Source organism: Rhizopus microsporus, assembly GCF_002708625.1.
Source record: "Rhizopus microsporus ATCC 52813 unplaced genomic scaffold scaffold_35, whole genome shotgun sequence".
NCBI lineage: Eukaryota > Fungi > Mucoromycota > Mucoromycetes > Mucorales > Rhizopodaceae > Rhizopus > Rhizopus microsporus.
The window spans coordinates 86103-99776 of NW_019671950.1; the positions used below are offsets into that span (position 1 = coordinate 86103).

Here is a 13674-nt window from a genome sequence, read left to right on the forward strand (position 1 = left end):
GAAAAAAAAACACATCATTAGTAGCCATAGACAAGGGTTTATGTGGTTACCAACCTGACCTAGCAATGAAATGATGCTGCCTCGGCATAGCAGAGTATATTCATAGCAGTGGGGAAATTTGAACCTCAGAACTGGACACAATAGAAATAATCTGTAGCAGACAAGGTGATCACTATGAATTGTGTATCTATTTTAAGATGATCAAATATGATTGAAACTGTTGGATATTCGAATTAAAATAACACTATCTGCATACCTTCCCTCAACTTGGCATTGCCATCCTGCAGCGAAAACGAAAAAGAAAAAGCTAAAGATAGGTCCTATGTCTTGTGAACAAAGATCTATATAAGCTAATTATACGAATTAGGTAAGCACAGTAAGATATACGTATGAGAATATCAATTAGTATCAGTTAAATGATAAGTGTAAATGTACCACTTGTTCATGGCTGCAGTCTACTTTATTATCATAATTTCTGTACAACTGGTTTTTACTAGTAGTAAATATCTAAACTCCATGAGGAGAACCGTGTTCTCGATACAGCGACGAAATTCATGTGGTCTATCACATCCACAAAGGACGCTATTGGCGAACTTGAATATGTTCTTCTAAGCATTTATGTCATGTTGTCAAAGCAATTCACATCACGAAGGGATGCTATGGAACTTCAGCAAACGCTATCTTATTTTTTGTTGCTGGTTTCCTTAAAACTTCAAAGCTATATTGATTATGAATCGCAATTAACCCATAGATATATTCATGTGCATGCGGTTCATTAATAAATATCTGCTTATCTTTAAACTTGGCAAGTCAAAGGTAGTATTGAACATACTAAGCTTAGCTTCATAGCTGCTTTGCATAAGCTTACCAGTAAAGGATGAGAGTGTATTTGGGTTTAAGTTACGAATCGCCATTTAAATGATGGTATAGGGGACAAAGAGAATAGTCGCGCTATGTAGTTTGGTTTTCCTTGCTGATCTTGTGATTGGGTTTCTTGATATTCTTGATTTTCAGCCGTAAGTCGCTTAAGTATTTCTTTAAGCATTGGGATATAAGATCCTGGAGGTGCAGATAAGCTTTTGAATGTAACTGGCCTAGGCATTTTTGTTCTCGAATGGCCTTCGCAGAGAGAATCTACTGTTGGCATTACGCTCCTCAGCTGAGGCAATATCGCATCCTAAAGACGTAAAAGCAAAGGCAGCGTTGTACTGACGAAGATTGCCCCTGAATTGCCTTACTTGAGTGTCTGCCCGAACAAAAAGGCCCTTCAAGTACTCAGGTGGATCAGACAAGAGTTGTAACTGGACTGGTCCTTGTTTGCAACAAGATTCCCAGCGAGGATTTCTCAATAAAGATAGCTCTTGCCTTTCGTCTATTCAACGCAGGCCATGACTGTGTTAGCATTCCTTGTTCATTCGTTCCAGGCCCAATGGCCGCAAGAGGTGTAACTGAGAAATGTAAGCAGCGGGGACATGCTCAGCAGGGTCTGCTCTGGGTCTGCTTCTGACTCTATTTTCAGCATCAGCAGACTTAACTGTTCTTCTTGGCGGTTTAGTAGCGATCCTACCCTCTTCTTGTTGCTTTTCGACACAATGTCTGCATCGTGATTCTGCTACTTGTTCTCTCCATGTCTAGCAGGTGCGGTAAGCTGAGTTGCTTTCCAAACGCATGCCACAGGCGGAACAGCTGGTTGGGATTTGAGTAATAGTAGTAGTGTTATTATAATTATTATATTCTAATTCTGTTTTCAAGAATTGTATGAAAAAAGAAAAGAAAGGATTTGCTATTTTACTGTAAAAGGAGAAAAGAGCCCATACATAGGTGTAATGTTCGACCCGAAAGAGCCTATTTTCCGGTGTATTTTTTGCTCTATTAGAATGTACTTGGTGTTTGATAGTCATCACTGTTAATCAAGTAGGTATCAAAGAACAACAAAAGCAACGTCATGTTTTATGCACTACTTCCTTACATGTATAATCTCTTCACAGATTACTTCCTCTTTTTTGTGAAAACACAGGTGTGTTAAGGTGAAACCATAGCGATGTCAGCCTTACTTGTGCAGCACTTTCATTTTGAAAGTGCATCAATGACACTTTGAGTGCAGTGGCAAAGATAATTATGGGATTTTCTATTGACAAGGCATAAAGAAAAGCGTGACAATGGAATCATCCTGTTACTGTTCAAAAAGAAAGAACAATGAGATTATGCCACTTATCCTCTTATTTTATGTTTCTTTTAATGTACATGTTGATCAAGGATTTGAATGGATGTGTCTTTAAGAGTTTATCTGTGTATGTTTGATAAGCACATTCTTGTACAAGGTCGAAGTCTCGTGTCATTTTATTGCTTTTCAGGGAAATGAATAGACTATGTTTCTCTTTGAACAGTGGTTGGGAACGCGCTGCTCTGCAAACGTTGATTTTATCTCTTGATTTAAAGCGAAATAGCTGTCCATGCCTACTTTTTGATACCACATTCATAGGTCACCTATTCATTCAGATCAAGACACGCGTTGCCTTTTTATAAACAAGATCATTTGTGAGTAAAAGTAGTTCTTTGTATTAATCATTCTTAATGTAGAGACGTAAAGTGATCTTATCAAATACTTGGGACATGTATGCGGCATATGGCTTGCCTTCTTAACTAAAGAAAACCGTATGTCAATCTCAAATTCAGTCATATTTTTTGTAAAGGCTGACTCATGTGTCTCTAGATGGCACGAAACATTCTCAAGGTATTCGTACTCGATAGTATCAACAATAGCCTGTATTTTCAGCAAATACAGATGATCGCTCAAAGGGTCAAAAAAACGGCTTGCAAGCCTCTTAGGGACGTAAACACATTCTTGTCCAAACATTTTGGATAGACGTGGTCCCTTGAATTCTGAGCGAGTTTTCAATTTGTGGTACACAATGTTCCAAGAAATAATGAATGACAAAAAGGAAACACCAAAGCTGTTAACTTTTACTACTCTTGTCGCATGTCATCACAAGATCTAGGCATATACTTGAGCATTTTTCTTTTCAAATTGAGAACAGAACGACCGTACTCCCAATGGGCGTTGATCGATTACTGCATTAGTAAGGAAATGGCTTCTTGTACCACACAGAACCATGGATCTACTGTCAGCCACTTTCGTGGTTCTTTTTCTTGTTAGATCTCACCTAAGCCTTCTTTTTATTTCTTAATTTTTTAATAGTTATGATATCAGGAGAAGAAAAAAACACCTTTGTTGTCTCAGCTCTTGGCGCGGTTGGAACTGGAAAGTCAAGCTTATTAAACGCAATTACTGGTGAATATACATTTGAAACTGGAAATGGTGTAGAAGTAAGTAATTAAATAAAAACGATACAAATAAGCTTATTCCTACTTGTAGCTGACTACACAACAAGTTAACGGAATCACAAAAGAATGGAAGTTTGCTCCTTCTTTACAATATTGCCACCTGATTGATACTCCTGGACTCATAGACTCTAGCGTTCACGACCGCCAAAGCATACAAGAAATGATTAAATATTTCAAATCACTTCAATATGGCGTAAGTGCATTCTTTTTGGTATTCAACATCAATGATATAAGGTTAAAGAAAAAGAAGCTATTTGGTGATTTGATATTAATTCCTTTGGAGTTAGATTGGACGCATATACTCAAAACATGCTTGTTTTATTCCACCAACTGCTTGGAAAGGACTTTTGGAACTTTGTTATCATTGTATTTACGCATGTTGATGAAGAATTCCGTGATGACTTGGAAGATAATATGGATGCTGTTACTGCAAGTGATGGTGAGTTGTGTCTATGCATAGATGAATTTCTCTAATATAAGTTATAGATGGGTTTGTAGCAGAGATTAGAAGGATTTATAAACTTTCAAAGAGCTTTGAACCTTCAGTCGTGTTCACATCGACGCAGAATGTGCGTAATAGTAGCTACACTCAAAGACATATTCGCGAGCTTTATTATGCTGTGGGAATGTGTGAAGCAAGAAATAATGGTAAACGATTCACTTGTAACTGGTTCAAACAAATCATGAGCATCCCAGGTGAAGAACAAAAGTCTAATTTTATTGCAGAAAGTATCAAAGACGCATGGTCATCAATGTCTAACGTATGCCAGATACAGTAATAAAGACACACGCCTGTCCTTATTTTCAAGAAGCTATTACATGCTTTTGCCTTTAGAATGACCTGAAGGAAGAATGTATAGTAGAAATACATACTACAATTATTCGCACACAATTTAAAACCAATAACAATTACACTTTAGTTGATTATCTATCCTTTCTTTATTATTAAAAAGGTAATGAATTCTATCTTTTTGAGAGAAGATAAATGTGGTCAATGCTTATGAATAACACGTAACTGAAAAAGCTGTTAGAGGCTTTGTTTAAATAGTCTGATTTTGACTTCTTTTTCTTTTTCTTCTTTGGACCAAAAAGCAAGACCAGCTATTCCCCAGCTAGTCCTAAGGTATGTTATATTCTTTACTCTTATAAGAAACTAATATGTAGTATTATAGATCATAATCGAAAACAGCACCGGTGCTAGCTGGGGGGTAGTTTGGTTCTTACCAAACTTTGGCCCCATCCACCCTCTCTTGCTCTCTTCTCGTGTCTCTTGCTTGCTTCTTTTTTTTTTCTTTGCTCTTTCCGGGCTGGTTATCGCTGACCCAGCCAGATACACTTCGGGTAAGATATTAATAGTTTCTTTTAAATGTCTATTCTTTTTCTCTTATAAATTATCTTTTTTATAATGTAAGTATTTAATATTAAATTATTAACTGATTTACTAATCATTTCTTTATTCATTCTCTTGCATCTTGTATGCTCTCTTTTATTATTGTTTGCTGTCTCATTTGTTGTCTGAAATTATCATTTTTTTATCAGTGTGCAGATAATTTGTGAATAAAGTGTAGAAGAAATATGTTTAGCATACGCTCATTTTTTTTTTATTCAGCTTTGTGCAACTCTCAGGAACATTTACATAAAGCAACAAACGCGTATCTTGTAACATTGTGTTGCTTAGGAGCAACAGCTAAATAATACTTTCTCTGATATTCACTCTAAAGAACAAATGCGTATTGCCCTTGTTGCCCTTTGCAAATACTCAATGCTTCGGACCTTGTGCAATCTTGTGCGTAGAAGTTTAAGAAAGACGCACATTCTAGAACGCACAGTCGAGTGTTGAAGAAGACGTTACTTCTTCTTAACAGAGCAGCAATCTATCCTTTATGGCTAAATATCATATTGTCGTAGATGGTACTGCTTACCTAGCCATGAACGATTAAAGCCTTTATTTAGAATAAACTTTCATTAAAAGTATAGGCGCCCCATGGGAATGCCTTGAAGGATGGAATATCTTGTGAAATGATTGGCGCATCTGTCAAGTATTCCATAAACACAACATCTAAAAATTTGCCAAATTTATACCCCACTTGATGTGTAACTCCACAATGGCGAAATCCAAACTTAGAAAACAGCACAATCGAGCCTTCATTGTCAGCTGTGATACTTGCAATGATGCTATGAAACTGCATATCTTTAGCAATTCGTAGCATTTCCTTGAGCATGAGACCACCGAGACCTTTTCGTTGATGTTGTTGATGAATATACAAAGAAACTTCAGTAGATCTATCAACAAAATATATAAATGAGTCAATGTACATTTATATACTACTTATATTTACAACACGTATGCAGGGTGTGGTCTAAATGATCCAAAGCAAGCATAAGCAACAGCCTTGTCTGATTCTTTCTCTGCAGCAACAATGATAGGATAACCTTTTGATTTAAGGTCATTGAACCAAGTAAGTCTATTTTCTAATGAAACTGTATTGTACACAAATATACAAGTGGAATTGGAGATGCGTTCATTAAATATCTCGCATATCTGAGGCAAATCTGCTTCAGTAGCTTCTCTGATATTATACAATTCTAAAGTTTTATTCATTGAAAGAATATAAAATGAAAAAGAAAGGGCAAAACTTTTAAATCTATTTAAGCTCAGTATATCGTATCACAGTCCAAGTTCAGATAACCTTGTTTGTAGTATCTTTTTAGTAAACAAGAAGAAAGAAAAGTAAAGAAAAAGGAAAAAAAAAAAAAAGATATCTTGTCTTCAGTTCAAAGAAATATACCCATTCCTATTCCTCTCTTTCATATCGAAAGAACTGGCAACGACTTTCCTATCTGATAAGCACTTTTAAAGTCAGAGGGAAATTTTTGAGCCTTTTTCTTTTGTCTTGCAATGGCAAATGAGGAGAAAGTCTTAGTGGTGAATGAGAATAAGTTTGTCATTGCAGCAACTATTATACCTTTCTCGATCGCTGGTGTTCTTATAAGGATTGCGCTTAGTCGTTTAGAGACCTATTCTGGAGCACCTGTTTTCAGTCTTGTTTATGCACAGTGGATTGGATGTTTTATTATGGGAGTTGTTATGACAAATAAGACTTTACTATTTCAATGGTAAATATAAAAATATAGACAAGAAGCACTAGATTTGACATCAAAAGGTACTATCCTCTTCACGGTGGCTTATCGTCTGGCCTTTGTGGTTCTATCACAACGTTCTCCTCTTGGCAACTAGGAATCTTTAAAGAGTTTGCCAATTACAATGCAAACCCACATACCTCAGGAAAGAATGTACTGGCAGCAATATCTGTGTTCCTGGTGACGCTTTCCATGTCTCAACAAGCTCTACTATTTGGTCAGCACATAGGAAAGATGTATAAGAGAACAGATATTCCAGAAGTAAAAGTTGCTCCACAAGGCTTTACATCAAAATATCTGTCAATGAAAGATTATTTGGTGATATCCTTTGGTATGCTCTGTTGGATCGGTGTAGTTTTTGCTGCAGTCTTTGGAAAGAGCCAAAAAGAACTTACATTAGCCTGCGTGTTTGCTCCTGCTGGTGCACTCCTAAGATGGGTGCTATCATTTTATAATTCATCTCTATATTCGCTCTTTTTTGTAGGCACATTTACTGCCAACATATTAGGCACAATCATACTAGCAGCTCTGTCTCTTCTACAGTCAGGTGCAATCATCATGACTCCAATTAAATGCTATGTCCTACAGGCACTTGCTGACGGATTTTGTGGGTGTTTAACAACTATTTCAACCTTTATGGTAATCCCAAAGTTTAGTTTACAAAAAAAGAGAGATTTACCTAAATTATGTAGGTTGAATTAAACGCATTACCTTTGGTAAACAGTTACATCTATGGTATATCCTCTGTCGTTGTTGCGCAATGCTTTATGTTTGTCATTCTGGGTTCCTATATCTGGACTCAGGGCGTGCATCCATCAGCCATTTGCGTGTCGTAACAATAAAAGCCATTTCTATGATCCTGTCTTATTGGATCTATGCCCTATGGATTACTAGAGGGTAGTTCCGTATGAAGGAATTTGAAAAGCGTATCGTGGTAACTGTTGACGCTTTGGCCAAAGATTTTGATATTGAGCGAGTAAATATTGCCATCAACTATAATATGACAGAAAAGCATCGATTGTTATCTTTTCAGAGTAGATTGTGTTGACCATTTTGGTATCAAAGGTTTGTCGGTCATTTTTATCTCAGATGACAAAGATAATGAGATCCTCAAGGATGTTCAAAGCAAATTTGAAATCGACAAACTGTTTCTGGGAGACATCTCAAGACGTATCTATGATATCCTAAATCAGCCTTGTATGAATAAAGTGATAGAGAAGGCAACAAAGGGGCAGCTATGATTGATATTGATTTATTTAACAAATGAAAACGAGAAATAAAAAAAAATTATGCATAATAGATAAAAGCTAGATTATTTGTTAATTTTGTGCTTTTTCTCCAGTTCATTGAGGTTGTCCTTGAGTGCAGCTGTCTCCTGTTCTTGTTTCTCTAATGCTTTACGCAATAGCTTGATTTTTTCAGCGTCCTGTTGTACAGTTTGTAAATATTCTTATCAATAAAAAGTTACACCTACATGTGCACGGGCCCATTGATTTTCAATAGCCTTTTCCTTTTCACCAAAAGCACCAGTACTTGCAGTTGCGCCTTCACTGCCTGTGTGATATGTAGTAAATCGTCTAGTAAGACGAAGTATAGGAAGTCGAGAAGAGCGTTGAAATGATCTTGAAAGCATGTTGTAAATAAAGAAAGAAAGGGAAAAGCAAATTGTAGTTTTATATATATTCGCGCGAGAAAGAATGAGCTGATTTGCTTGTATTGGTTAATTTCGGAACTCAGAGAAACATCCTTTTTGAATTTATGCAGCTTACAAGCTAACTGCATTTCACTCTAAAAGAATAAACTATGCTTCATAAATGACCTTTGGCAATCATCTTTAGCTTATTCAAAAGTAACAGTCAACCTTAATGTCTTTTTTAAATCCTCGATCCATTCTCTTGACCTTTTTTTAGAATACCCTTTATTTTCTCATGATAAACCCACACTTCTTACACATGAGGCCATTTTTTTTAAAGAAAAGGAAGAAGAATAGGTAGACACAGAGGGTAAATAACGACATTAAAATCAAGCCATTGCTGCCTCAAGTTTATGTACATGATCATTCAATAATTCATACTCCACTCACAATGTTAAATATCATCCAATGAAACTGTTTTCAAGTCTGGGGAAAGCATCCTCCCCTTTTTGAATATACAAAAAAAAAAGAAGAAGATTTGTATTAGAAAGAAGCGCAGGATGTGAGTATAAAAGAAGTAGCTAACAAGGACCATACATTCTTAAGGGGTTATTCATTTTCATATGAACAAGGATATTAAAGGACACGGAAACATCCGGCAAAAGGAACAAGATATTTCTCTGCTTTCGGAACCTTTTCCGGGTAATCCGTCGACACTAATCTGCTAAATTAGAAATGAAGTGCACACTAATAAAAGGCTTTATTTAATGCTTGAATTGTGTACAAATACTCTTTTTCAAAAAGGAGGAACTCTTGATATCCCATCTTGGTCAGCGTAACATTGTTATTTGGAGAAAAAGAGAAAAAGAAGCACGTAATCCTGATGAATTGTTCTCTTATAAACTAGGGTTAACTCTTTTTGTGGGATACGTTTGACATCTCTTCAATTTGGTTAACTCTCGTTTTTACTTTATTTTACTTCCAGGTTACAAATACAATTGTATAATAGACTGATCACATGCACGGCGTCTATCTTCTCTCTCTCTTTTTGTTTCTGTCCAAGGAACAAGCTGTAACCTGGTATTTTTAAGATCAGGCTCCTCCCTAATAGTTAGTAAAGATGACAGGTCCAGAAACATCTTGGTTTAAAACCAAACGAATACGCTACTATGTGTTTGAAAGTATAGAATAGATGTTACAGTCTGACAAAAGAAAGATGGCTATCAAACCCGTTCTCTTAAGCTGAGAATCTTTTATCTTCAGTTACTAAACCGTGACTTCTTCCGAACTGAAACAATACACGTCGTATGTTCCAACAAAAGTTGTTTTGTAATTTCTATTTTGGTCAGATCAATGACGTAGAGAACGTTGGCTGCATTGAATGAGTAACATAAAATGATACGTAATGTGAAGCATATTGCTAAACCTGGTTAATATGCCACAGTTTATGTAATCAAGAAAGGGCGGAAAAAATAAAGCATTGTTATTTCGACTACATCAATTTTTTTTGACTATATAAACAGGGCTTAAAATACTTCCTTTTCCTTTCAATTTCTTTCATCATTATGAAGCTTCTCTCTCTCTTATTCACTGTGGCTCCTCTCCTCTATATTATTTCTGCTGCTCCTTCTTCAGGGACATGTAAACCGGGCGATACATTCAAGGCAAAAGACGCTTGTAATATATGCACATGTACAAAATCTGGTCGAAAAGAAGACGCTGATTGTAGTAATATGCTTTGCTTATTTGAAAAAGAAAAGAGTGGTGCTCGGTGTAAGCCATATACAACTTTCCAATACAATTGTTACCTATGCTTCTGTCCTGAAAGTGGCTTACGACACGATGCAGGATGCTATACCATGACTTGTGATAGACCTAACTAAATGTATAATGAAGACTTGTACAGTAAGACAATAAGATTAAAGCCAGAAACAAATAAAACATTCAGCCAAAGTGGCTGAACTGGGTTAATTTGATATTTTGAAAAACAGTAATAATGACAGCAGTAACTGTCTATATATTACATGTACTATTTCTTTCTTTTAATGTGTGTTTTCGTGTATATTTATTATTGTAAGTTAGTCGTGGAAGGAGGTAAAATAATTCCAAGTTGCTTGCGAAACTCATCAAGTGGCATATGAAAATTATGTTCATAGTAGACGTTCATAAGAGGTGTACACGACGCACCACACTGAAGTGCCCACGGTACATAGTTTCGGTAAAGCCTGATGCGCTCTGGCCAAGTCAATCGAAGTGGGCCAAAGAGGGAGGCGAGCATTGTCATGGGAAGACCTGTCTGCACCCACTCAAACCATTTTAATGCGACTTCTTCTTCTACTGTAACACCCAGACCAGTCAATGTATGAAAGAAATCATGAATTTGACGATATCGGTTCATGACATAGGCTAGCTCCTCATCGTCTACAAATTGAACCTATTACAGCAAATGATATCAACATGGTGCATGTCCTTGTTTTCTTTTGTTTACCTCACAGCGAGTATCAGGTGTAACACCTTCACCCTCAAGCCAAGAAACATAGGCATGTCCAAATGTACCTGGTGCACATTCTTCCTTGAGCTTATCAAAATCAATTGTCTTTGTATTAATTACTGGTCGTTCTCGTAAAATACGGCGTCCTTCGTCTGACTGAAGCATTTGATCTCGAATCCTGGTTAAAAATAAGTGGCCTGTTGTTTCTCCTAATGTTGCTACCATGTCTAATCATATATTAATATTTGCTAAGGTTATCGTTGTATCTAATACCTCCTCGCAGCGGGTTGGCAAGTGCAGCAAATGCAGATCCAACAGTCAAAACAGTTCTTTCAGTGTTTGAAATCGGAATGTGGGTATCATACAGCTTGTGTTTTTTCTCTAAATTACAATCAATCAAACAGTATTACCGACATGACAAGCTTAATTTACCTTGATTTACTGCGCTGGTTGACGACCAAGAGCGAGCAAGTAGACGTAAACAAGGTTGTTGAGCAGCAAGCAACTTGTAACGAACTCGCTGCATAATTTTCTTAAAATGAAAAAAAGAAGCGAGAAGAGAGGGAGGAGGGTGCAGGAAGGGGGGAGTGAATGTAGCTGAAAAAGAAAATGGTGATCCCAGTAAAGGAACTGATTGCTTTTTTTTTTTTTATTTTTATACAGACAGCAATGGATGCGCAGCCAACAATGAATAAAACAGTACCTTCCTCATCCAAGCGGCGCCCTGTCCAAAGAAAGAAGAAGCCGGTGATGACAGCCAAACAAAAGCTCATCAAAGATAGCGCAGTACATCGCCAAAAGATTGATAAGCTTGTCTTTGTTTGGCAGGAGAAACTCTTTTCACAACCAAAAGTTCCAAAGCCTATGCTTGAGAAGGCAGTGACATATCTTCAGCCAAGGACATTTGCTGAGGTTATTGAAGAACGTGTGGTTCAGAATTGGTGTGGATATCCGTTGTGCGATAGTGAACCTCAGCAGCTTCACAAGTACAAAATCTCACTTGTGCAGAGAAAAGTATTTGATCAGACAGAACTTGCTAGTTATTGCTCGGAATCATGTTTTATGAAATCAAAGTACTATAGTCTACAGTTATCAGAGGAACCTGTTTGGTTTCGAGACTTGAATAAACAGGTCGAGGTTCATGTGATCACGCCTGATCAAGACTTTGAGTAAGTCATGCACTTATAAAGAAGAAAAGGAATGAACTTATGCTCTTTTAAATAGATCAGCAGTGAACCAACGACGATTGAAGACAGAAATAAAGAAAACAGGAGAGGATATTCGACAGTATTATGTTCAACATTTACTCGATAATATACCAAAGGGATCTCTAGAGAATCCGCTAGAGATTGTAGAGAAAGACACTGCCAAGTCTGTGGCTGCCCCTAGCGTACATACTTTTGATACTATCGAAGGATATAAAATTGAGATCAACCCTGACAGAAAAGCGTCTGCAACAGTAGTACTCAAGAAGAAGGACAAGAAACCAGAACAAACCCAAGAAGAAAAAGAAGAAGTTATAGATCCCACAGACGAAGATGAGCTGTTTAGAACTATGATGATGCTAAAGAATATGAATATGGATAAACCAGACATAGTAACTGAGCCAAAGAGTGCTTCTGCAGCGACATCTGTAGACACGACGGAGGAGAACGTGATACAGGTCCAAACAAAACCGCAACCTAAACAAAAGGACAGAAAACGCCCTGTATTATCACTGTTTGGGAGTATATGGACTATGCTAGACCATATGACCACAAGGGCAACAAGGATCTATTTAAGTGATCTGCAAAAACATCAAACAAGACTCAATGTCATGCTCCTACTACAGGAAGAGAGCCGAACTCTGGATGAAACGACTTATCTCAGAGGGCAGATATTGAGTGAACGTATTCTAGAAGCGTATGTTACTATTACATTATTAGGTTAGGTCATTAACTCGATATGTATAGGTACCAAATCATAAGAACACAGATAGGGATCCAAGAAAATATGGAAGATGACATAGTCAACATTATTAAAACATTCAACCTCTCTGATCCTTCTGCTGTTACGCTTGACCCTGCACAATGTTATATGCTCGCACTAGTCTTGGTAAAGGCAATAGCTGACATTTCTTTAAAAAGCTCTGCATGGAAAGCTCCATTTGAGGACTGCTGTAAAGCTGTGGAGCAATCTTCAGACATGGTGGATGCATGCGTCCGCGTTCTAAAAGTTGCAAGTGTATAATAATAATGTAGAAGATAATAAAGCCCTTAGGATGAATTTAAAAATGCGCAATCCTTTGCTTTTAAAAAGTATCTAACTAAACAAATGGATATGAACATACTATTTTTATGCGTACGACCGTTACACTGCGCTGTGTTTGAAAGGACGCTTTGGCCTCTTCTTCCAAGATCTTTCTCTCTCTTTATATGCAAAACTTTATGGAAAAAAAAAAAAACAGAAGCAGAGAGAATGAGGGATACAATATGGTATCGGGCCGAGGCTCTTTTATTGTAATTGCACATCAAACAAGATCAACCGTCTCCTTGTCCGAGATTTTAACTATTTTTTAAAAAGAAGGACAGTATATAAATAGGGCTTTCTCTATTTTTTTTATAATGACATGGTGCCTGTGAAATCATCATTGATAGACAATATAGTCTACAGAACCTATCTTCCTAATGCTGTGATTATTATATCCGTCGTTTATATTTTCTCGTATTTGGTTCAATCTATTACAAAACTATATCACCAGCGTCAAAAAAGAATAGAAAGACAAGAGAGACAACGGCTAAAAGCTAATTGGAAACGAATCGCGGCTAAGCAACAATTCACCAATGACCTATCCTGTCCTCAGCCTGTTTATCATTCTTCTTCATCGTCATCGTCATTAACGTTATATAATCATCATCTGGATCATTCCACAGAAAGCGCTTACTTTTGGACAAGACAACAAAAGAAACGACTCCAGTTACTATGGAATTGGAGTGTTGCTATGGGGTACTGTGAATACAGCCATGGTAGAGAACTGAATGCATTAATTGAAATGTTACTAAAAGAGAAAAATGGGACTTAATGT

At 36.9% G+C, this 13674-nt stretch overlaps 9 protein-coding genes across 9 annotated transcripts; 5 read left to right on the forward strand and 4 right to left on the reverse strand.

Annotated features, from left to right (window-relative positions):
• Positions 1-895: 895 nt before the first annotated feature.
• Positions 896-2084, reverse strand: RHIMIDRAFT_242655 (uncharacterized protein; the record flags this gene model as incomplete). Its single annotated transcript, XM_023609823.1, has 4 exons — positions 896-1177; positions 1239-1365; positions 1450-1631; positions 2055-2084. The coding sequence occupies 4 exons, from the start codon at positions 2082-2084 to the stop codon at positions 896-898; spliced, it is 621 nt and encodes a 206-aa protein (XP_023461155.1).
• Positions 2085-3006: 922 nt separating this feature from the next.
• RHIMIDRAFT_295922 (P-loop containing nucleoside triphosphate hydrolase protein) lies at positions 3007-4236 on the forward strand. The gene is made up of 4 exons (XM_023614224.1): positions 3007-3327; positions 3377-3579; positions 3633-3784; positions 3832-4236. The coding sequence occupies exons 1-4, from the start codon at positions 3202-3204 to the stop codon at positions 4122-4124; spliced, it is 774 nt and encodes a 257-aa protein (XP_023461156.1). The 5' UTR covers positions 3007-3201; the 3' UTR covers positions 4125-4236.
• A 629-nt stretch (positions 4237-4865) lies between these two features.
• RHIMIDRAFT_295923 (sortase) lies at positions 4866-5948 on the reverse strand (the record flags this gene model as incomplete). Its single annotated transcript, XM_023614225.1, has 2 exons — positions 4866-5628; positions 5685-5948. Coding segments are annotated over 2 exons (598 nt in total), but the record flags the coding sequence as incomplete, so codon positions are not given.
• A 296-nt stretch (positions 5949-6244) lies between these two features.
• On the forward strand, positions 6245-7322 carry RHIMIDRAFT_209346 (uncharacterized protein; the record flags this gene model as incomplete). The annotated part of the gene is made up of 3 exons (XM_023607132.1): positions 6245-6462; positions 6489-7125; positions 7179-7322. The coding sequence occupies 3 exons, from the start codon at positions 6245-6247 to the stop codon at positions 7320-7322; spliced, it is 999 nt and encodes a 332-aa protein (XP_023461158.1).
• A 71-nt stretch (positions 7323-7393) lies between these two features.
• RHIMIDRAFT_242659 (uncharacterized protein) lies at positions 7394-7727 on the forward strand (the record flags this gene model as incomplete). The annotated part of the gene is made up of 2 exons (XM_023609824.1): positions 7394-7520; positions 7576-7727. The coding sequence occupies 2 exons, from the start codon at positions 7394-7396 to the stop codon at positions 7725-7727; spliced, it is 279 nt and encodes a 92-aa protein (XP_023461159.1).
• A 71-nt stretch (positions 7728-7798) lies between these two features.
• On the reverse strand, positions 7799-8119 carry RHIMIDRAFT_242660 (uncharacterized protein; the record flags this gene model as incomplete). Its single annotated transcript, XM_023609825.1, has 2 exons — positions 7799-7912; positions 7961-8119. 2 exons carry the CDS (start codon positions 8117-8119, stop codon positions 7799-7801), a joined length of 273 nt encoding a protein of 90 aa, XP_023461160.1.
• Positions 8120-10187: 2068 nt separating this feature from the next.
• RHIMIDRAFT_209325 (coenzyme Q biosynthesis Coq4) lies at positions 10188-10974 on the reverse strand (the record flags this gene model as incomplete). Its single annotated transcript, XM_023607131.1, has 3 exons — positions 10188-10553; positions 10608-10837; positions 10884-10974. Coding segments are annotated over 3 exons (687 nt in total), but the record flags the coding sequence as incomplete, so codon positions are not given.
• A 386-nt stretch (positions 10975-11360) lies between these two features.
• RHIMIDRAFT_249277 (uncharacterized protein) lies at positions 11361-12839 on the forward strand (the record flags this gene model as incomplete). Its single annotated transcript, XM_023610601.1, has 3 exons — positions 11361-11779; positions 11835-12512; positions 12563-12839. The coding sequence occupies 3 exons, from the start codon at positions 11361-11363 to the stop codon at positions 12837-12839; spliced, it is 1374 nt and encodes a 457-aa protein (XP_023461162.1).
• Positions 12840-13218: 379 nt separating this feature from the next.
• On the forward strand, positions 13219-13671 carry RHIMIDRAFT_242663 (uncharacterized protein; the record flags this gene model as incomplete). The annotated part of the gene is made up of 1 exon (XM_023609826.1): positions 13219-13671. The coding sequence occupies one exon, from the start codon at positions 13219-13221 to the stop codon at positions 13669-13671; it is 453 nt and encodes a 150-aa protein (XP_023461163.1).
• Positions 13672-13674: the final 3 nt, after the last annotated feature.

Coding starts and splice junctions, on each gene's coding strand:
- RHIMIDRAFT_295922 (XM_023614224.1), top strand. CDS start 3,202: ATGATATCAGGAGAAGAAAAAAACACCTTTGTTGTCTCAGCTCTTGGC. Junction 3,328..3,376: donor AAACTGGAAATGGTGTAGAA/GTAAGTAATTAA, acceptor TCCTACTTGTAG/CTGACTACACAACAAGTTAA. Junction 3,580..3,632: donor TTCAACATCAATGATATAAG/GTTAAAGAAAAA, acceptor CTTTGGAGTTAG/ATTGGACGCATATACTCAAA.